This window comes from Chiloscyllium punctatum, chromosome 49 (genome assembly GCF_047496795.1).
Source record: "Chiloscyllium punctatum isolate Juve2018m chromosome 49, sChiPun1.3, whole genome shotgun sequence".
Taxonomy (NCBI): Eukaryota; Metazoa; Chordata; class Chondrichthyes; order Orectolobiformes; family Hemiscylliidae; genus Chiloscyllium; species Chiloscyllium punctatum.
In genome coordinates this window covers 29,061,274-29,084,805 of record NC_092787.1, presented here as the reverse complement: position 1 = coordinate 29,084,805, position 23,532 = coordinate 29,061,274, and the positions used below count along the sequence as shown (strand labels likewise).

Below are 23,532 nucleotides of genomic sequence, written 5' to 3'. Positions count from 1 at the left end.
TTCGTCCCCTGTCTAGGTGACATCCTCAGTGCTTGGGAGCCTCCTGTGAAGCGTTTCTGTGATGTTTCCTCCGGCATTTATAGTGGTTTGTATCTGCCGCTTCCGGTTGTCAGTTCCAGCTGTCCGCTGCATTGGCCGGTATATTGGGTCCAGGTCGATGTGTTTGTTGATAGAGTCTGTGGATGAGTGCCATGCCTCTAGGAATTCCCTGGCTGTTCTCTGTTTGGCTTGTCCTATAATAGTAGTGTTGTCCCTCATGGCACTCACCCACAGACTCTATCAACAAGCACATCGACCTGGACCCAATATACCGGCCAATGCAGCGGACAGCTGGAACTGACAACCGGAAGCAGCAGATTCAAACCACTATAAATGCCGGAGGAAAGATCACAGAAGCGCTTCACAGGAGGCTCCCAAGCACTGAGGATGTCACCTAGACAGGGGACGAAACGTCTGCAACACAAATTCCCAGCTCGGTGAACAGAACCACAACAACAGAAGGTCACTTATTTAAAACAAAGATGAGAAGGAATTTCTTCTGTCAGAGGGGAGTGAATCTGTGAATCCTTTACTGTTGGATGTTTAATTAAGTATGTTCATGCTAAGATAGATTGTTAATCAATAAGGGAATCGAGGAATAGGAAAAAGGCTGGAAAGTGGAGTTGAGGATGATTAGATCAGTAATATGTAATTAAATAACAGAATGGACTCAGTGGGCTGAATGGCCAACTGCTCCTACATTTTATGGTCTGATAGTCTTATTTCTTCTCTCTCCTCCCCTTACATTCGACTTCACCACAGCCTCATGAACTGATATGATCCCTGTCCTGTTTGGCCTCCAATCCCTCCCCCTAATCCCTCTCTCCAATCCCTCTCTCCAATCCCTCCCTCAAATCCCTCCCCCTAATCCCTCTCTCCAATCCCTCTCTCCAATCCCTCCCTCCAATCCCTCTCTCCAGTGCCTTTCTCCAATCCCTGCCAACAATTCCTCCCTCCAATCCCTCCCTCCGCTCCTTCCCTGCACTCCTTTGACTCTGTCCCTCCACTCCCTATCTCAACTCCCTTACTCCCTCTCTCCCACGACTCTGTCCCTCGATTCCCTCCCCTCCTGCATTCTGTTGTTGTTCTGGATCAAGACTGGTCAGTCAAGGTGTGAGCTCTGATCAGACTCTCATGATCTACTTCCTGTATTGGTTCCTCTTGGACCTTTCCCGACATCATAATGTTTAAAATTGATCAATAGATCTGTTGGAAGAAAAGGGAAGGATCAAACAGCTGTTTCTCCTGCTCCTGACATGGCTGACCTCACTGTCTAGGGGATGAGAATGTGCTGCACATTTCAGAATAAAACTAGGTTACAGTTGAGAAATGAAGTCAGTCAAACAGTCAGGGCAGGCAGGGACAAAGCAGAGAACAAAGTAGGACTGATAAATTAAACTTCATTTATTTCAATCCAAGGGGCCTAACAGGGAAGGCAGATGAACTCAGGGCATGGTTAGGAACATGGGACTGGGATATCATAGCAATTACAGAAACATGGCTCAGGGATGGGCAGGACTGGCAGCTTAATGTTCCAGGATACAAATGCTACAGGAAGGATAGAAAGGGAGGCAAGAGAGGAGGGGGAGTGGCATTTTTGATAAAGGATAGCATTACAGCTATGCTGAGAGAGTATATTCCCGGAAACACATCCAGGGAAGTTATTTGGGTGGAACTGAGAAATAAGAAATGGGATGATCACCTTATTGGGATTATATTATAGACCCCCCAATAGTCAGAGAGAAATGGAGAAACAAATTTGTAAGGAGATCTCAGCTATCTGTAAGAATAATAGGGTGGCTATGGTAGGGGATTTTAACTTTACAAAATAGACTGGGACTGCCATAGTGTTAAGGGTTTAGATGGAGAGGAATTTGTTCAGTGTGTACAAGACAATTTTCTGATTCAGTATATGGATGTACCTACTAGAGAAGGTGCAAAACTTGACCTATTATAGGGAAGTAAGGCAGGGCAGGTGACTGGGATGTCAGTGGGGGAGTAACGACCATAATTCTATTATTGTGATGGAAAAGGATAGACCAAATCTAAAAGTTGACGTTCTGAATTGGAGCAAGGCCAATTTTGACGGTATTAGGCAAGAACTTTCAAAAGCTGATTGGGGGCAGATGTTTGCAAGATACTAAACAAGTATTTTGCATCAGTTTTATTATGGAAAATGTCATGCAAGATATAGAATGTAGGGAAATAGATGGTGACATCTTGAAAAATGTCTGTACGACAGAGGAAGAAGCGTTGGATGTCATGAAATGAAAAGAAGTGGGTAAATCCCCAGGATCTGATTAGGTGTACCTCAGATCTCAGTTGGAAGGTAGGGATGTGATTGCTGGGCCCCTTGTTGAGAAATTTGTATCATCATTCATCATCACAGGTGAGGTGCCAGAAGACTGGAGGTTGGCTAATGTGGTGCCATATGGTGTACATGTATTTGGAAAGGCAAGGACTGACTGGGGATAGTCAACATGGCTTTGTGCATGGGAAATCATGTCTCACAAACTTGATTGAGTTTTTTGAAGAAGTAACAAAGAGGATTGATGAGGGCAGAGTGGCAGTTGTGATCTATATGGACTTCAGTAAGGCATTCAACAAAGTTCCCCATGAGAGACTGATTAGCAAGGTTAGATCTCATGGAATACAGGGAGAACTAGCCATTTGAATACAGAACTGGTTCAAAGGTAGAAGACAGAGGGTGGTGGTGGAGGGTTGTTTTTCAGACTGGAGGCCTGTGACCAGTGGAGTGCCACAAGGATCAGTGCTGGGTCCTCTACTTTTCATTATTTATATAAATGATTTGGATGTGAGCTAAAGAAGTACAGTTAGTAAGTTTGTAGATGACACCAAATTTGGAGGTGCAGTGGACAGCTAAGACGGTTACCTCAGATTACAACAGGCTCTGGACCAGATGGGCCAATGGGCTGAGAAGTGGCAGATAGAGTTTAATTCAGATAAATGCGAGGTGCTGATTTTTGGGAAAGCAAATCTTAGCAGGACTTACATACTGAATAGTAAGGCCCTAGGTAGTGTTGCTGAACAAAGAGACCTTGGAGTGCAGGTTCATAGTTCCTTGAAAGTGGAGTCGCAGGTAGATAGGATAGTGAAGAAGGCATTTGGTATGCTTTCCTTTATTGGTCAGAGTATTGAGTACAGGAGTTGGAAGGTCATGTTGTGGCTGTATAGGACGTTAGTTAGGCCACTGTTAGAATATTGCATGCAATTCTGGTCTCCTTCCTATCGGAAAGATGTTGTGAAACTTGAAAGGGTTCAGAAAAGATTTACAAGGACATTGCCAGGGTTGGAGGATTTGAGCTATAGGGAGAAGCTGAACAGGCTGGGGCTGTTTTCCCTGGAGCGTCAGATGCTGAGGGGTGACCTTATAGAGGTTTACAAAATCATGAGGGGCATGGAGAGGGTAAATAGGCAAAGTCTTTTCCCTGGGGTCGGGGAGTCCAGAACTAGAGGGTATAGGTTTAGGGTGAGAGGGGAAAGATATAAAAGAGACATAAGGGGCAACATTTTCACACAGAGGATGGTACATGTGTGGAATGAGCTGCCAGAGGATGTGGTGGAGGCTGGTACAATTCCAACATTCAAAAGGCATTTGGATGGGCATATGAATAGGAAGGGTTTGGAGGGATATGGGCCAAGTGCTTGCAAATGGGACTTGATTAGGTTAGGATATCTGGTTGGCATGGACTGAAGGATCTGTTTTACGTACTGTACATCTCTATGACTCTAAGTACAGAGGTTATGCTGTTTCTTGCAGTTTCTGCCAATCCTCCAATGAATTTATAGAAAGTCTATTTCTTTAAGAATTGAAATTCACTTTGAAAGTCTGGAGCTCAACTGAGCTGGTGTCTGAGGATTGAGAGGCAACACCACCATCTAGTGTGGGCACCATGTAATGAAGATCAGTGCAGCAAACAGCATCTTCCACCTGGGGGCCCTCCAACCCCACTGGATCAATGTGGATTTCACCAGTTACCTGATCTCCCCTCCCCCCAACCTTACCCAGATCCGACCTTCCACCTTGACACTGTCCTCATGGCCTGTCCCACCTGTCCATCTTCCTTCCCACCTATCCGCTCCACCCTCCTCTCTGACCTATCACCTTTACCCTCACCTTCCTTCACCTATTGCACTTTCAGCTACCTTTCCCCCATCCCACCGCCCCGCCCGCCTCCCATTTAACTCTCCACCCTCAAGGCTCCCAGCCCCATTCCTGATAAAGGGCTTATAAAAAGTTGATTCTCCTGCTGCTCAGATGCTGTCTGACCTGCTGTGCTTTTCCAGCACCACACTCTCGACTCTGATCTCCAGAATCTGCAGCCCTCACTTTGTCCGAGCAAAAGGCAGGAACTCAACATCTTCAACATCCTGTATCTGGTCTTGGTGCATCACAGCAGCATTAAGCAGGAAAGGAATTCACTCGGCACCATCTGAGAAATGATGTGCTTGCACTGGTGGAGATGCAGAGGAGCTTCCCCTGAATGTTGCCCTGGGATGGATCAGTTGAGCAATGCAGAGAGATAGGGTAGGCTCAGGTTGTTTTCATTGGAGCAGAGGGGTGTATCAGTGAGTTACAGTGAGGGGTGTGTCAGTGTGTTACACTGAGGCGTGTATTAGAGTGGTAAGGTGAGGGGTGTGTCAGCGTGTTACAGCGATGGGTGTATTAGAGTGATACAGTGAGGGATGTGTCAGTGTGTTACAGTGAGAGGTGTATAAGACTGATACAGTGAGGGGTGTGTCAGGGTGTAACACTGAGGGGTGTGTGACTGTGTTACACTGAGGGGTGTGTCAGTGTGTCACAGTGAGGGGTGTGTCAGTGTGTTACAGTGAGGGGTGTGTCAGTGTGTTACAGTGAGAGGTGTATAAGACTGATACAGTGAGGGGTGTGTCAGGGTGTAACACTGAGGGGTGTGTGACTGTGTTACACTGAGGGGTGTGTCAGTGTGTCACAGTGAGGGGTGTGTCAGTGTGTTACAGTGAGAGGTGTATAAGAGTGATACAGTGAGGGGTGTGTCAGGGTGTAACACTGAGGGGTGTGTGACTGTGTTACAGTGAGGGGTGTGTCAGTGTGTCACAGTGAGGGGTGTGTCAGTGTGTTACAGTGAGAGGTGTATAAGAGTGATACAGTGAGGGTGTGTCAGGGTGTAACACTGAGGGGTGTGTGACTGTGTTACACTGAGGGGTGTGTCAGTGTGTCACAGTGAGGGGTGTGTCAGTGTGTTACAGTGAGGGGTGTATTAGATTGTTGCAGTGAGGGGTGTGTCAGTGTGTTACAGTGAGGGGTGTATCAGTGTGTTACAGTGAGGGGTATATTAGAGTGTTACAGTGAGGGGTGTGTCAGTGTGTTACAGTGGGGGGTGTGTTAGAGTGTTACAGTGAGGGATATATTAGAGTGTTACTGTGAGGGGTATATTAGAGTGTTAGAGTAAGGGGTATATCAGAGTGTTACAGGGAGGGGTGTATCAGTATGTTACACTGAGGGGTGTGTCAGTGTGTTACATTGAGGGGTGTGTCAGTATGTTACAGTGAGGGGTATATTAGTGTGTTGCAGTGAGGGATATATCAGTATGTTACATTGAGGGGTATATTAGGGTGTTGCAGTGAGGGGTGTGTCAGTGTGTTACAGTGAGAGGTATGTCAGGGTGTTACATTGAGGGGTATATTACTGTGTTACAGTGAGGGGTGTGTCAGTGTGTTACAGTGGGGGGTATATTAGAGTGTTGCAGTGAGGGGTGTGTCAGTGTGTTACAGTGAGGGGTGTGTCAGTGTGTTACAGTGGGGGGTATATTAGCGTGTCACAGTGAGGAGTGTGTCAGTGTGTTACAGTGAGGGGTGTGTCAGTGTGTTACAGTGAGGGGTATATTAGAGTGTTACAGTGAGGGGTGTATCAGTATGTTACAGTGAGGGGTATATTAGAGTGTTGCAGTGAGGGGTGTGTCAGTGTGTTACAGTGAGGGGTATATTAGAGTGTTGCAGTGAGGGGTGTGTCAGTGTGTTACAGTGAGGGGTATATTAGAGTGTTGCAGTGAGGGGTGTGTCAGTGTGTTACTGTGAGGGGTATATTAGAGTGTTACAGTGAGGGATATATCAGTATGTTACATTGAGGGGTCTATTAGGGTGTTGCAGTGAGGGGTGTGTCAGTGTGTTACAGTGAGAGGTATGTCAGGGTGTTACATTGAGGGGTATATTACTGTGTTACAGTGAGGGGTGTGTCAGTGTGTTACAGTGAGAGGTATGTCAGGGTGTTACATTGAGGGGTATATTACTGTGTTACAGTGAGGGGTGTGTCAGTGTGTTACAGTGGGGGGTATATTAGAGTGTTGCAGTGAGGGGTGTGTCAGTGTGTTGCAGTGAGGGGTGTGTCAGTGTGTTACAGTGAGGGGTGTGTCAGTGTGTTACAGTGGGGGGTATATTAGCGTGTCACAGTGAGGAGTGTGTCAGTGTGTTACAGTGAGGGGTATATTAGAGTGTTGCAGTGAGGGGTGTGTCAGTGTGTTGCAGTGAGGGGTGTGTCAGTGTGTTACAGTGAGGGGTGTGTCAGTGTGTTACAGTGGGGGGTATATTAGCGTGTTACAGTGAGGGGTGTGTCAGTGTGTTACAGTGAGGGGTATATTAGAGTGTTGCAGTGAGGAGTGTATCAGTGTGTTGCAGTGAGGGGTGTGTCAGTGTGTTACAGTGAGGGGTATATTAGAGTGTTGCAGTGAGGGGTGTGTCAGTGTGTTACAGTGAGGGGTGTGTCAGTGTGTTACATTGAGGGGTATATTACTGTGTTACAGTGAGGGGTGTGTCAGTGTGTTACAGTGAGGGGTGTGTCAGTGTGTTACAGTGAGGGGTGTGTCAGTGTGTTACAGTGAGGGGTATATTAGCGTGTTACAGTGAGGGGTGTGTCAGTGTGTTCCAGTGAGGGGTATATTAGTGTGTCACAGTGAGGGATGTGTCAATGTGTTACAGTGAGTGGTGTGTCAGTATGTTACTGTCAGGAGTGCGTCAGTGTGTTACAGTGAGGGGTGTGTCAGTGTGTTACTGTAAGGAGTGCGTCAGTGTGTTAGTGAGGGGTATATTAGAGTGTTGCAGTGAGGCGTGTGTCAGTGTATTACAGTGAGGAGTATATTCGAGTGTTACAGTGAGGGGTATATTAGAGTGTTGCAGTGAGGCGTGTGTCAGTGTGTTACAGTGAGGGGTATATTAGAGTGTTGCAGTGAGGGGTGTGTCAGGATGTTACAGTGACGGGAGTATTTGAGTGTTGCAATGAGGGGGATGAAAGGGTGTTACACTGAGGGGTGTATCAGTTTGTTACAGAGAGGGGTGTGTGACTGTGTTACACTGTGGGGTATATCAGTGTGTTACAGTGAGGGGTGTATTAGAATGTTACAGTGAGGGGTATATTAGAGTGTTACTGTTAGGGGTGTGTCAGTGTGTTACAGTGAGGGCTATATTGGAGTGTTGCAGTGAGGCGTGTGTCAGTGTGTTACAGTGAGGGGTATGTTAAAGTATTACAGTGAGGCGTGTGTCAGTGTGTTACAGTGAGGGGTATATTAGTGTGTTACAGTGAGGGGTGTGTCTGTGTGTTTCAGTGAGGGGTATATTAAAGTATTACAGTGAGGAGTGTGTCAGTGTGTTACAGTGAGGGGTATATTAGTGTGTTACAGTGAGGGGTGTGTCTGTGTGTTTCAGTGAGGGGTATATTAAAGTATTACAGTGAGGAGTGTGTCAGTGTGTTACAGTGAGGGGTATATTAGTGTGTTACAGTGAGGGGTGTGTCTGTGTGTTTCAGTGAGGGGTATATTAAAGTATTACAGTGAGGAGTGTGTCAGTGTGTTACAGTGAGGGGTATATTAGTGTGTTACAGTGAGGGGTGTGTCTGTGTGTTTCAGTGAGGGGTATATTAAAGTATTACAGTGAGGAGTGTGTCAGTGTGTTCCAGTGAGAGGTATATTATTGTGTTACTGCGAGGGGTGTGTCAGTGTCTTTCAGAGAGGGGTATATTAGAGTGTTACAGTGGGGGGTGTGTCAGTGTGTTACAGTGAGGGGTATATTAGATTGTTACAGTGAGGGATATATCAGTATGTTACAGTGAGGGGTATATTAGAGTGTTACAGTGAGGGGTGTGTCAGTGTGTTACTGTGAGGGGTATATTAGAGTGTTACAGTGAGGGGTGTGTCAGTGTGTTACAGTGAGGGGTGTATTAGAGTGTTACAGTGAGGAGTGTGTCAGTGTGTTACAGTGAGGGGTATATTAGAGTGTTACAGTGAGGGGTGTGTCAGTATGTTACAGTGAGGGGTGTATTAGAGTGTTACAGTGAGGGGTGTGTCAGTGTGTTACAGTGAGGGGTGTATTAGAGTGTTACAGTGAGGAGTGTGTCAGTGTGTTACAGTGAGAGGTATATTAGATTGTTACAGTGAGGGATATATCAGTATGTTACAGTGAGGGGTATATTAGAGTGTTAAAGTGAGGGATATATCAATGTGATACTGTGAGGGGTATATTAGAGTGTTACAGTGAGGGGTGTGTCAGTGTGTTACAGTGAGGGGTATATTAGAGTGTTACAGTGAGGGGTGTGTCAGTATGTTACAGTGAGGGGTATATTAGAGTGTTGCAGTGAGGGATATATCAGTATGTTACAGTGAGGGGTATATTAGAGTGTTACAGTGAGGGATATATCAGTGTATTACAGTGAGGCGTATATTAGAGTGTGGCAGTGAGTTTGATGGAACGTGCTGAAAGAAGACTGAAACAGTGATGGGAATTACAGGGGGTTCTTCATGAGCTCAGAAAGCAGGCTGTGGGTTGTTGCGGAGAGCGTAGAGATCACAGAGAAATATAGAAATGTGCTCAGCAGTAGATTGGAAATGAGGACATAAGTTTTAAAATTCAGGAGATCTCCCCAAAATACAAGAGACTTCAGTTGCCGAAATATAGACTGGGAATATTGAATGATTTGGAGATGCCGGTGTTGGTCTGGGGTGTACAAAGTTAAAAATCACACAACACCAGGTTATAGTCCAACAGGTTTAATTGGAAGCACACTCACTTTTGGAGCGACGCACAATCACCTGATGAAGGAGCAGCGCTGCGAATGCTAGTGTTCTTCCAATTAAACCTGTTGGACTATAACCTGGTGTTGTGTGATTTTTAACTGGGAAACTGGAAGTGTGAGTGGCAAGTGTTTCTTGAATACGTTTCGGAGAGTTTCCTTTAGACCCAATCCAATAAGGTTGCATTTTTGGCTCTGGTCCTTGGAGATGTTGTGCCAAGTGGATTGAAGTGCCAGTGGAGGTAACATTTAGGAGGCAGTGATCATTATGTCACAAGTTTCAGGATGATGCTGAGGAATGACATGCAACAGTCCAGACTCACAATAATCTATTCACAGAGAGCTGACTGTAATAGGGCAAAAACAGAACTGAACACGATTGGCTGGTGTAGGGGGTTGATGGGAAGATCAGTAACTGAAATGGACAGTCTTCAAGGAGCACATGGCCTGAGTACTCTTGAGGTATCCCCCCCGAAATGGTAAACAAATCCAGTTGACCACGGAGGCAGACATTAACATTACTGAGTAAAGATTATGCTTTTTACATATCTCTTTACCAAAGAGAGGCATAATGCCCAGGTCATGGTGAGTGGGAGTGAAACTCAAAGGGTTCAGAATTAATAAGGACTGAAGTCTAGAAATGACTTTTGCATTTACAGTTAACAGGCAGTGAAACTGGATCAGAGGCATCAAAGGATTTTGAAAGAAGCGAGGGTAGAAACTGTGGGGGCGATGATCATAATCTTTCAGTCTGCCCCTGAATTCAGGGGAGGTGCCAGACAGCTGGAAAATTACAGACACATGGCCTTGTTTAAGGAAGGTTGTTAGAATCATGCCAACAATTACAGATCAGTCAGTTTGACTTTGATGGTGGGAAATGTACTAGAAACAATCATTTGGGATAAGATTAGGAGTGATGTGGAAAAAAGGGGAATTGATTCGAAAGAGTCAGCATGGATTTCTAAAGGAAAAAGCACGTTTCACTAATTTGCTGGAATGTTTTTTGAAACAGTAATAGAAAGGGTCATTGCGGGGGTGGGTAATGCCGTGGATGTAGTGTACATGGACTTCCAGAAGGTGTTTGATACAGTGCCACACAACAGACCTATGAGGAATATGGTAGGTCATGGTATAAAAGGAACAGTAACAACATTGATCCAAAATTGACTGAAGGATAGAAACACGTTTTTCAGGCCCAAGTAAGGTTTATATTGGAATTCCACAAAGGTCAGTATTGGGGTCCTTGCTTTTCCTGATGTCAATTAATACCTGGATCTCAGTGTGGGGGAGCAATTTCAAAGTTTGTAGAGGACACTAAACTTCGAAGAATTGTAAACTGTGAGGAGGGCAGTGTCAAACTCCAAAAGAACATTGACAAGTTGGTGGAGTAAGTGAAGATGTAGCAGATGAGACTCAATGCAGTGAACTGTGAGATGATGCACCTTTGGTCAGAGGAACATTGAAAGATAACATAAAATAGGGGGTACAATTCTAAAGGAGGTACAGGAGCAGGAAGACCTGTGGGTATATTTGCATCGGTCATTGAGGCTGGCAGGACAGGTGGAGAGAGCAGTAAAGAAAGTACACAGTATCCTCGGATTTCTTAGTAGGGGCATAGAGTTCAAGAACAAGATGGTGATGTTGAACCTCTTCAAGGCATTTGTTTAACCTCAGCTGAAGTATTATGTATAGTAGTAGGTACCTTGTTATAGGAAATCTGTGAATGCATTGGAGAGAGTTAAGAAGCAAATTACACCAGTATTTCCAGGAATGAGAAACTTCAGAACTGAGGATAGGAGATTTGATAGAGGTTTTCAAAGTCAGGAGCAAGGCTTGATAGAATCAACAGGGAGAACCTGTTTCCATGTGTAAAAGGAACAAGAGGGACATAGATTTAAAGTGATGTGCAAAAGAGGTGAGGGTGATAGGGGGAAGGGGCAGAGAGTATAAACATTGGCAAGTCACATTGCAGCTGTGGTGAACTTTAGTTAGTCCACATTTGAAATATTTTGTACAGTTCCAGTCACCACACTAACTGAAAGATGTGGACATGATTTGGAGATGCCGGTGTTAGACTGGGGTGGACAAAGTTAAAAGTCACACACCAGGTTATAGTCCAACTGGTTTATTTGGGAGCACTAGCGTTCGGAGTGCTGCTCCTTCATCAGGTGATTCCAAGCTGTGCTTCCAAATAAACCTGTTGGTCTGTAACCTGATGTTGTGTGATTTTTAACTTTGAAAGATGTAGAGGCTTTGGAGAGGGTACAGAAACATTTTCCAGGGTGGTGCCCGGATTGGAGGGTATTAGTGCTGAGGAGAGATTGGATAAACATGGCTTGTTTTCACCTGAACATTGAAGAATGAAGGGGTTAACCTGACAGGAGTTTACAAATATATGAGATGCATGGACAGAATGGACGGAAAGGACCGATTGGATGGAATGGACGGAATGGACAAATGGTCAGAGTATTTTTCCCAGGGTCATTTTCCCAATTGTCAGTTCTAAGGGTCATAGGTTAAAGGTAAAAGGGGATAGTTTAAGTGATGTGAGAGGCAAGTTCTTTACACAGAGGCTGATGAGTACCTGTACCTGGAATGTGCTCCCAGAGGAAGTGGAGGCAGATAACAAAAGCGACATTTAAGAGGCATCATGACAGACATTGAATAGGCAGGGCATAGAGGGATACAGGCCGCAGAGAGACAAAAGGTTTTTGGTTGAGAAACGCATCATGTGTTTGCACCCTCTTGGTGGGGTGAAGAGCCTGTTCCTGTGCTGTTACTGTTCTTTGTTCTTGATGAGAAAGAAGACATTTTCACGCAGCAAGTGGATAAAGTCTGAAATGCTGTGCCTAGAAATATGGAGGCAGGTTCAGTTGGGCTATTCAAGGGGGCATTGAACGGTTATTTAGATAGAAAAATATGCAAGGTTATGGGGAAAAGGCAGGAGATTGGCACCAAATAATGATGCTCATTTGAAGAGCAGTGTAGGTATAATGGGCTGAATGGCCTGCTTCAACAATGGGTTAATTCCGTAATTCAGTGACTCAAAGCTGGGAGTCTGTTTGGTCAGTGAGCACTGGCATGGTGTGTGAATGATACACGGTCAGATTGAGCAGAGAAGCAGCGAACCACACAAGGAAACACAGTCACCCTGTAATAAAGAGACCCAGAAACATGACGACAATGTACAACATCAACAAGTACCGAATCTTCATCTGTCATCTGCCCAAGGACATGCTGACAAAAGGGGTTTTTGATGATGTAATATCGAACAGTGTTGTGATGTGATGATGTTAATTTTCCCTTTCCAGGGGGATGCAGGGCCACAGGGACCACCCGGACCTCCCGGTGAGGATGGCGAGAGGGTGAGTTAGGGGCCGGGCTGCATTCAATTCACATGCTCTCTCCTGAGAATGGTTTCCAGGGTCAAAGCAGGAGGATTAACACAGTCTCACTGAATCTGTTCCAGGGCGATGATGGAGAAGCTGGTCCAAGAGGATTACCAGGTGAACCAGTGAGTACTCACCATTCTCCAAATTGTATCGTAGTGTCACGGTGAGGGCTGTGGGGTATATCAGAGTGTTACAGTGAGGGGTGTGTGGGGTATATCAGAGTGTTACAGTGAGGGGTGTGGGGTATATCAGAGTGTTACAGTGAGGGGTGTGGGGTATATCAGAGTGTTACAGTGAGGGCTGTGGGGCATATCAGGGTGTTACAGTGAGGGGTGTGGGGTATATCAGAGTGTTACAGTGAGGGGTGTGTGGGGTATATCAGGGTGTTACAGTGAGGGGTGTGGGGTATATCATTGTGTTACAGTGAGGGGTGTGGGGTATATCAGGGTGTTACAGTGAGGGGTGTGTGGGGTATATCAGAGTGTTACAGTGAGGGCTGTGGGGTATATCAGGGTGTTACAGTGAGGGGTGTGGGGTATATTAGAGTGTTACAGTGAGGGCTATGGGGTATATCACAGTGTTACAGTGAGGGGTGTGTGGGGTATTTCAGAGTGTTACAGTGAGGGGTGTGGGTATATCAGTGTGTTACAGTGAGGGGTGTGGGGTATATCAGAGTGTTACAGTGAGGGGTGTGTGGGGTATTTCAGAGTGTTACAGTGAGGGGTGTGGGGTATATCAGTGTGTTACAGTGAGGGGTGTGTGGGGTATATCAGTGTGTTACAGTGAGGGGTGTGGGGTATATCAGGGTGTTACAGTGAGGGGTGTGTGGGGTATATCAGGGTGTTACAGTGAGGGGTGTGGGGTATATCAGAGTGTTACAGTGAGGGGTGTGGGGTATATCAGGGTGTTACAGTGAGGGGTGTGTGGGGTATATCAGGGTGTTACAGTGAGGGGAGTGGGGTATATCAGAGTGTTACAGTGAGGGCTATGGGGTATATCAGGGTGTTACAGTGAGGGGTGTGTGGGGTATATTAGAGTGTTACAGTGAGGGGTGTGGGGTATATCAGGGTGTTACAGTGAGGGGTGTGTGGGGTATATTAGAGTGTTACAGTGAGGGGTGTGGGGTATATCAGGGTGTTACAGTGAGGGGTGTGGGGTATATTAGAGTGTTACAGTGAGGGGTGTGGGGTATATCAGAGTGTTACAGTGAGGGGTGTGGGGTATATCAGGGTGTTACAGTGAGGGGTGTGGGGTATATCAGGGTGTTACAGTGAGGGGTGTGGGGTATATCAAAGTGTCACGGTGGGGGGTGTGGGGTATATCAGGGTGTTACAGTGAGGGGTGTGTGGGGTATATCAGGGTGTTACAGTGAGGGGTGTGGGGTATATCAGGGTGTTACAGTGAGGGGTGTGTGGGGTATATCAGGGTGTTACAGTGAGGGGTGTGGGGTATATCAGGGTGTTACAGTGAGGGGTGTGTGGGGTATATCAGAGTGTTACAGTGAGGGGTGTGGGGTATATCAGGGTGTTACAGTGAGGGGTGTGGGGTATTTCAGGGTGTTACAGTGAGGGGTGTGTGGGGTATATCAGAGTGTTACAGTGAGGGCTGTGGGGTATTTCAGGGTGTTACAGTGAGGGGTGTGGGATATATCAGGGTGTTACAGTGAGGGGTGTGGGGTATATCAGGGTCTGACAGTGAGGGGGGTGGGGTATATCAGGGTGTTACAGTGAGGGGTATGGGGTATATCAGGGTGTTACAGTGAGGGGTGTGTGGGGTATATCAGAGTGTTACAGTGAGGGGTGTGTGGGGTATATCAGGGTGTTACATTGAGGGGTGTGTGGGGTATAACAGAGTGTTACAGTGAGGGGTGTGTGGGGTATATCAGAGTGTTACAGTGAGGGGTGTGTGGGGTATATCAGAGTGTTACAGTGAGGGGTGTGTGGGGTATATCAGGGTGTTACATTGAGGGGTGTGTGGGGTATATCAGAGTGTTACATTGAGGGGTGTGTGGGGTATATTAGCGTGTTACAGTGAGGGGTGTGTGGGGTATATCAGGGTGTTACATTGAGGGGTGTGTGGGGTTTATCAGAGTGTTACAGTGAGGGGTGTGTGGGGTATATCAGAGTGCTACAGTGAGGGGTGTGTGGGGTATATTAGCGTGTTACAGTGAAGGGTGTGGGGTATATCAGGGTGTTACAGTGAGGGGTGTGTGGGGTATATCAGAGTGCTACAGTGAGGGGTGTGTGGGGTATATTAGCGTGTTACAGTGAAGGGTGTGGGGTATATCAGGGTGTTACAGTGAGGGGTGTGTGGGGTATATCAGAGTGTTAGAGTGAGGGGTGTGTGGGGTATATCAGAGTGTTACAGTGAGGGGTGTGGGGTATATCAGGGTGTTACAGTTAGGGATGTGGGGTATATCAGAGTGTTACAGTGAGGGCTGTGGGGTATATCAGGGTGTTACAGTGAGAGGTGTGGGGTATATCAGGGTGTTACAGTGAAGGGTGTGTGGGGTATATCAGAGTGTTACAGTGAGAGGTGTGGGGTATACCAGGGCGTTACAGTGAGGGGTGTGTGGGGTATATCAGAGTGCTACAGTGAGGGGTGTGTGGGGTATATTAGCGTGTTACAGTGAAGGGTGTGGGGTATATTAGCGTGTTACAGTGAAGGGTGTGAGGTATATCAGGGTGTTACAGTGAGAGGTGTGGGGTATATCAGAGTGTTACAGTGAGGGGTGTGTGGGGTATATCAGGGTGTTACAGTGAGGGGTGTGGGGTATATCAGAGTGTTCCAGTGAGGGCTATGGGGTATATCAGGGTGTTACAGTGAGGGGTGTAGGGTATATCAGAGTGTTACAGTGAGGAGTTTGGGGTATATCAGGGTGTTACAGTGAGGGGTGTGGGGTATATCAGGGTGTTACAGTGAGGGGTGTGTGGGGTATATCAGGGTGTTACAGTGAGGGGGTGTGGGGTATATCAGAGTGTTACAGGGTGGGGTGTGGGGTATATCAAGGTGTTACAGTGAGGGGTGTGGGGTGTATCAGGGTGTTACAGTGAGGGGTGTGGGGTGTATCAGGGTGTTACAGTGAGGGCTATGGGGTAAATCAGAGTGTTATAGTGTGGGATGTGTGAGGCATATCAGAGTATTACAGTGAGGGGTGTAGTGTATATCAGAGTGTTACAGTGAGGGGTGTGAGGTGTATCAGGGTGTTACAATGAGGGGTATGGGGTGTATCAGGGTGTTACAGTGAGGGGTGTGGGGTATGTCAGGGTGTTACAGTGAGGGGTATGGGGTGTATCAGAGTATTACAGTGAGGGGTGTGGGGTGTATCAGAGTCTCACAGTGAGGGGTGTGTGGGGTATATCAGAGTGTTACAGTGAGGGGTGTGGGGTATATCAGAATGTTACAGTGTGGGGTTTTGATGGGATCTCTGTGCAGCCTGGGGGATGTAAGACAGGGTGGGAGATGAGATTGATCACTGCTTCTAATTTCCCCCCCAGGGTCCCCGTGGATTGTTGGGTCCAAAGGGACCTGCTGGACCCTCGGGCCCCCCAGTGAGTACCATTCATTTTGCATGTTGTGGTGCCATGTGAAGCTGTTAATGTGTGCCTGCTGCTCTATCCCTCACAGTTACTCTCTGCTCTCTGCAGATTAACAGCTTCTTTTGATGCAGAATTTCAGCTCTGGCATCATCTTTCTGCAAACTGTCTATACTTGAAAGCTCCGAGTACTGTCTCCCTGATGTACCTGATTGATGAGTATCACTCCCACACGTACATTGGCGACTTCATCTCAATTAGTATCTGGTACAGTGGAGGCCATTTGACCCATCATTGGTACTGACTCTGAAAACCTTCTGGTTGGACCCCATAGCGACTCTTTCCTCAGTCTGTTGTGTTTTTTTGCTTCAGGTGTTTGGTTTGATTCTTTTTGAAGCTGCCTTTGAAATTGTGACCTCTACCCTGTTTGTAAAAATAAATTTCTTCCGATGTGATTTCTCACTTTCACTGATTTGTTTCTCCCTCTGGTAACTGACCCTCCTATCACTGGAAACACTTTCTCCTCTTTGACTGGAGTGATCTAAACCCCTCATGATCTTTAAAACCTTGATTAAATCCACCCTCACCGTTAAGCTTCCTGTTCTGGTTGCCCTTGAGCAGGTGGCAGTGAGCTTCCTTCTCCATCCCTGCACTCCATGTGCTCACGGAGAGACTTCCAGGATTTTGACCCAGTGACAATGAAGGATTGACAATAAATTTCCAAGTCAGGATGGTGAGTGGTTCAGAGGGGAATTTGTAGGTGGTTGCATCTGCTGCTCTTGTTCTTCCAGATAGAAGTGCTTGTGGCTTTAGAAGGTATAGTCAAAGGATCTTTGGTGAATTTCTGCAGTGCATCTTGTACATAGTACACACTGCTGCTACTGAGTGTGTGTGTGTTAATGTGTGTGTGTGGGGTGGAGGGGTGTGTGTGTGTGTGTGTGTGTGTGTGTGTGTGTGTGTGTGTGTGTGTGTGTGTGTGTGGTGGAGGGAGTCGGTGCTTATGGATATTGTGCCGGTCAAGCAGGATGCTTTGTCCTGGATGGTGTTGAGCTTCTTGAGTGTTGTTGGAGCTGCCCCCATCCAGGCAAGTGGGGAGTATTCCATCCCACTCCTGACTGGTACCTTGTATATCAGGGTCTGTCTTTGGGGAGTCAGGAGGTGAGTTACTTGTTGCAGGATTCCTAGCCTCTACCCTGCTTCTGGAGTCCCTGTCTTTATGTGGTGAGTCCAGTTGAGTTTCTGGTTAATGGTAATGCCCAGGATGTTGATTGTGGGGGATTCAGTGATGGTAACACGATTAAATGTCAAACGATGATGGTCAGATTGTCTCTTATTGGAGATGGTCATTGCCTGGTGTGAACGTTACTTGTCACTTGTCCCCTCCAAGCCTGGATATTAGCTAAATCATGTTGCATTTGAGCATGGACTGCTTCAGTGTCTGAGGAGTTGTGAATGGTGCTGAACATTGTGTAATCATCAACAAACATCCCCACTTCTGACCTTCTGATGGAGGGAAGGTATTGCTGTTTGTGATATCCTGATTTGCAGTTAGTTTGAAGCAAGGGTGCTCATAGCTGAACCTCAGTGAAAACTGGCCACCAAGATTGATTGATCTGTCTGACGTGGATTGTCCGACCCCAGCAGCAGTTTGAGTCTGGTGTCAGGTCTAAAGGAGGTCTCAGTGAATGTCTGCAGACAATCACGTGGAAATGTTGCAATCCAACTGAAGGCCACGGTATTAATGCACACACTTTCACTGACACTGTCAGGGAGTGCACTCAATGATTATGTTAGAGCAAAGATATAAACTCAAACAGAATCACAAACTTAGCAATAAAATAAACAATATGCAGTTGCTCTTCTGAAGCAATTTGACTCAATTGCCAAAGGCAAGATTAGCTCTTTGGGCCATTGAAAAATGTGTAACTTTTTCAGGAGTTCAAAAATGTGTAACTTTTTCAGGAGTTCAAAAATGTGTAACTTTTTCAGGAGTTTTTGTAACAAGTCGAACAGTTTTATGGGGCAGGCTTTCTTGTCAGTTCTAGCTGGAATGGAATATGTGGGATCTGACCAGAAGATGTGTGTAGGACAGACACAGAGAAGAACATATGAGATCCTCAGAGGATGGGGTGTATTCACACAGCAAGAACTGTAGGATTCCCACACTATTCTATATTTGCGGATGTCTGTGGCCGCGATCAGTTTCTGGGGAGCTGACTGATCCTATCACTGCGAGATCCAGGCCATTAATGATTCGATACATGGCTACAGGGAATGTCAATATTTGGATTATCGAGTGCATCCCAGGTGATCGGATGATTCCCTCAACTCGATTCAAGACTGTCTCTAATCTGTGATCATTTTGCTTTCCAGGGGGTGACGGGAATGGATGGGCACCACGGTCCAAAAGGCAGCCAGGTACGTACTGCCTTCAGGCTCTCAGGGGTGGAACACTGGGCATCAGGGATAGAGGGGCATCAGGGATAGAGGGCAGGGACACAGGGGGAAGGGACATGGAGGGATAAGGTATAGGGGGAGGGACATGGAGGGGTAACATATGGGGAAGAGGGACATGGAGGGGCAAGGTATGGGGGAGGGACATGGAGGGGTAAGGTATGGGGGAGGGACATGGAAGGATAACATATGGGGGAGAGGGACATGGAGGGGCAAGGTACGGGGGGAGGGACATGGAGGAGTAAGGTATAGGGGAGGGACATGGAGGGGTAAGGTATGGGGGAAAGGGACACCGAGGGTAAGGTATGGGGAAGGGGTTACATGGAGGGGCAAGGTATGGGGGAAAGGGACATGGAGGGGTAAGATATGGGGGGAGGGACATGGAGGGGTAAGATATGGGGGGAGGGACATGGAGGGGCAAGGTATGGGGAAGGGGTTACATGGAGGGGCAAGGTATGGGGGAAAGGGACATGGAGGGGTAAGATATGGGGGGAGGGACATGGAGGGGCAAGGTATGGGGAAGGGGTTACATGGAGGGGCAAGGTATGGGGGAAAGGGACATGGAGGGGTAAGATATGGGGGGAGGGACATGGAGGGGTAAGATATGGGGGGAGGGACATGGAGGGGTAAGATATGGGGGGAGGGACATGGAGGGTAAGGTATGGGGGGAGGGACATGGAGGGGTAAGATATGGGGGGAGGGACATGGAGGGGTAAGATATGGGGGGAGGGACATGGAGGGTAAGGTATGGGGGAAAGGGACATGGAGGGGTAAGGTATGGGGGAGGGACATGGAGGGGTAAGGTATGGGGGAGGGACATGGAGGATAAGGTCTGGGGGGGAGGGACATGGAAGGGTAAGGTCTGGGGGGAAGGGACATGGAGGGGTAAGGTATGGGGGGAAGGGACATGGAGGGGTAAGGTGGGGGGGGGAGAGACATGGAGGGGTAAGGTGGGGGGGGAGAGACATGGAGGGGTAAGACATGGGGGAGGGACATGGAGGGTAAGGTGGGGGGGGAGAGACATGGAGGGGTAAGACATGGGGGAGGGACATGGAGGGTAAGGTGGGGGGGGAGAGACATGGAGGGTAAGGTATGGGGGGAGAGACATGGAGGGGTAAGACATGGGGGAGGGACATGGAGGGTAAGGTATGGGGGGAGGGACATGGAGGGGTAAGACATGGGGGAGGGACATGGAGGGTAAGGTGGGGGGGGAGAGACATGGAGGGTAAGGTGGGGGGGGAGAGACATGGAGGGGTAAGACATGGGGGAGGGACATGGAGGGTAAGGTGGGGGGGGAGAGACATGGAGGGTAAGGTATGGGGGGAGAGACATGGAGGGGTAAGGTGGGGGGGGAGAGACATGGAGGGGTAAGACATGGGGGAGGGACATGGAGGGTAAGGTATGGGGGGAGGGACATGGAGGGGTAAGACATGGGGGAGGGACATGGAGGGTAAGGTGGGGGGGGAGAGACATGGAGGGTAAGGTATGGGGGACGGACATGGAGGGTAAGGTATGGGGGGAAGGGATATGGAGGGGCAAGGTTTGGGGGAAAGGGCACGGAACGTGGGGGTTAAGGGGTGGAGTTGGATGATTATAATTCTGTCCCCTGCTTCCCTTGAGTGTGAGAGTGAGGGAGTGAATGAGTGTGTGTGAGTGTGTGTGTGAGGGAGTGAGTGTGTGTGTGAGGGAGTGAGTGAGTGTGTGAGGGAGCGAGTGTGTGAGGGAGTGAGTGAGTGTGTGAGGGAGCGAGTGTGTGAGGGAGCGAGTGTGTGAGGGAGTGAGTGAGTGTGTGCGACTGAGTGTATGTGTGTGTGAGGAAGTGAGTGAGCCTGTTTAAGGAAGTATGTGAGTGTGTGTGTGAGTGTGAGGGAGTGAGTGAGTGTGTGTGAGTGACTGTGTGTGAGGGAGTGAGTGAGTGTGTGTGTGAGGGAGTGAGTGTGTGTGTGAGGGAGTGAGTGAGTGTGTGAGGGAGCGAGTGTGTGAGGGAGTGAGTGTGAGGGAGTGAGTGAGTGTGTGTGACTGAGTGTATGTGTGTGTGAGGAAGTGAGTGAGCCTGTTTAAGGGAGTATGTGAGTGTGTGTGTGAGTGTGAGGGAGTGAGTGAGTGTGTGTGAGTGACTGTGTGTGAGGGAGTGAGTGAGTGTGTGTGTGAGGGAGTGAGTGTGTGTGTGAGGGAGTGAGTGAGTGTGTGAGGGAGCGAGTGTGTGAGGGAGTGAGTGTGAGGGAGTGAGTGAGTGTGTGTGACTGAGTGTATGTGTGTGTGAGGAAGTGAGTGAGCCTGTTTAAGGGAGTATGTGAGTGTGTGTGTGAGTGTGAGGGAGTGAGTGAGTGTTTTTGAGGGAGGGAGTGTGTGTGTGTGAGGGAGTGAGTGAATGCGAGGGAGGGAACGAGTGTGTGTGAGGGAGTGAGTAAGTGAGTTTGTGGGGACTGAGGAAGTCTTTGATTACCGTCTAATCCCTCACCACCTCCTCTGTCCATTCAACGTGACAACATGTGCCAATACTGATTGGTTCTGAGGGTTTGGTGAAGTACTGGATTGATCACAACTCTTTTCCTCTTCCTTTAGGGCCCTCAAGGTGAACCTGGGCCCCCAGGACAGCAGGGGAATCCAGGAGCTCAGGTAAACTCAGACTCACCCTGAGATATTGTTTCGAGCAGGCAGACTGCTTTGGGACTGTGAAAACTCTGAGAACTCTGTTTCTTATTCTTCACTTTTACCTCTGTCACCTCAGAGAGATCACAGCCACTTATTATTACTGTAACCGGCTCTGCCTTGAGAACTGTAATCCCTGATTGCTGCTGTTTGTTCTGGGGAATTGAAGGCTGTACCTCACTGATCCTCACTGAACCCCATAGCCCCCTCAGCATGCACAATTACAGGCAGGCTCCAACTGAGAGCTCTAGAACTTGATGTTCATACACAGTCATTGGGCATTTACAATAGCAAAAGAGGCCCTTTGGCCCATCATGTCTATGCTAGTTTGGAGTACCTATCTACTCTAATCCTATTTTCCAACACTTGCCGTAGCCTTATATTTTGTGACATTTCAAGTACTCATCGCAATAGTACTCCGATGTGATGAGAGTTTCTACCTGTTTCAGGCAGTGACTGTCAGATTGCCACCACACTCAGGGAAAAAAAACAGTCTTCCTCAAATCCCCTCAAAACCCTCGACCCCTTACCCCCCACCCTAACGCTCTGTAGGCCTCACTCATACAGAGAGTGGGGATAATGGGGGTCTCACTCTCACAGAGAGTGGGGATAATGTGGGCCTCACTCACACAGAAAGTGGGGATAATGTGGGACTCACTCAGAGAGTGTGGATAATGTGGGGCTCACTCTCACAGAGAGTGGGGATAATGTGGGACTCACTCACAGAGAGAGTGGGGATAATGGGGGTCTCACTCTCACAGAGAGTGTGGATAATGTGGGACTCACTCACAAAGAGTGGGGATAATGTGGGACTCACTCTCACAGAGAGTGGGGATAATGTGGGACTCACTCACACAGAGAGTGGGGATAATGGGGGACTCACTCTCACAGAGAGTGGGGATAATGGGGGACTCACTTTCACAGAGAGTGGGGACAATGGGGGCCGCACTCAAACAGAGAGTGTGGATAATGTGGGACTCACTCACAGAGAGTGGGGATAATGGGGGACTCACTCTCACAGAGAGTGGGGATAATGGGGGACTCACTCTCACAGAGAGTGGGGACAATGGGGGACTCACTCTCACAGAGAGTGGGGACAATGGGGGCCGCACTCAAACAGAGAGTGTGGATAATGTGGGACTCACTCACAGAGAGTGGGGATAATGGGGGACTCACTCTCGCAGAGAGTGGGGATAATGGGGGCCTCACTCTCACAGAGAGTATGGATAATGGGGGACTCACTCTCGCAGAGAGTGGGGATAATGGGGGACTCACTCTCACAGAGAGTGGGGATAATGGGGGACTCATTCTTACAGAGAGTGGGGACAATGGGGGCCGCACTCAAACAGAGAGTGTGGATAATGTGGGACTCACTCACACAGAGAGTGGGGATAATGGGGGACTCATTCTCACAGAGAGTGGGGATAATGGGGGACTCACTCTCACAGAGAGTAGCGATAATGGGGGATTCACTCTCACAGAGAGTGGGGATAAATGGGGGCCACACTCACACAGAGAGTGGGGACAATGGGGGCCTCACTCACACAGAGAGTGGGGATAATGGGGGATTCACTCTCACAGAGAGTGGGGATAATGGGGGCCTCACTCACACAGAGAGTGGGGATAATGGGGGCCTCACTCACACAGAGAGTGGGGATAATGGGGGACTCACTCTCACAGAGAGTGGGGATAATGGGGGACTCACTCTCACAGAGTGTGGGGATAATGGGGGACTCACTCTCACAGAGTGTGGGGATAATGTGGGCCACACTCTCACAGAGAGTGGGGATAATGGGGGCCTCACTCTCACAGAGAGTGGGGATAATGGGGGACTCATTCTCACAGAAATGGGGATAATGGGGGCCACACTCTCACAGAGAGTGGGGATAATGGGGGACTCACTCTCACAGAGAGTGGGGATAATGGGGGACTCATTCTCACAGAAATGGGGATAATGGGGGCCACACTCTCACAGAGAGTGGGGATAATGGGGGACTCATATTTATAGAGAGTGGGGATAATGTGGGACTCACTCTCACAGAGAGTGGGGATAATGGGGCCATCAGTCCCAATGGAAGTGGCAAGTATGTGAGACTCACTCCCACAGGGAATGGAGCGAATGTGGGCCTTGCTCCCAAAGGGACTGGGAATAATGCGTGACTGGATCCCACAGGAAGTGGGGGAACTATGGGATTCACACATAGGAGTGGGGGAAATGTGTGGCCCACTCCTACAGACAATAGTAGGAAATTGAAAAGGAATCATATTGATGCATTGACAGCTGGATAAAGGAAGGAAGGAGAGAGGAATGGAATGACAGGACGATGGTGGGATCAGTAATGATGAAGAGGGAGTGGGAGGAAACTGGTGTGGGGCAGAAACACCATTACAGAGCAGAGGG

General features: G+C 48.1%; 1 protein-coding gene across 2 annotated transcripts in view; it reads left to right on the top strand.

The window, feature by feature from the left end:
• The window catches only part of col5a1 (procollagen, type V, alpha 1), a 551,133-nt gene that overhangs the window by 366,509 nt on the left and 161,092 nt on the right, over positions 1-23,532 (top strand). For both annotated transcript variants that reach the window (XM_072566092.1, XM_072566091.1), the window contains exons 19-23: positions 12,409-12,462; positions 12,567-12,611; positions 15,987-16,040; positions 18,399-18,443; positions 21,045-21,098. In XM_072566092.1, the coding sequence (XP_072422193.1) occupies positions 12,409-12,462; positions 12,567-12,611; positions 15,987-16,040; positions 18,399-18,443; positions 21,045-21,098 (252 nt within the window). The remainder of the gene's footprint in view (positions 1-12,408; positions 12,463-12,566; positions 12,612-15,986; positions 16,041-18,398; positions 18,444-21,044; positions 21,099-23,532) is intronic.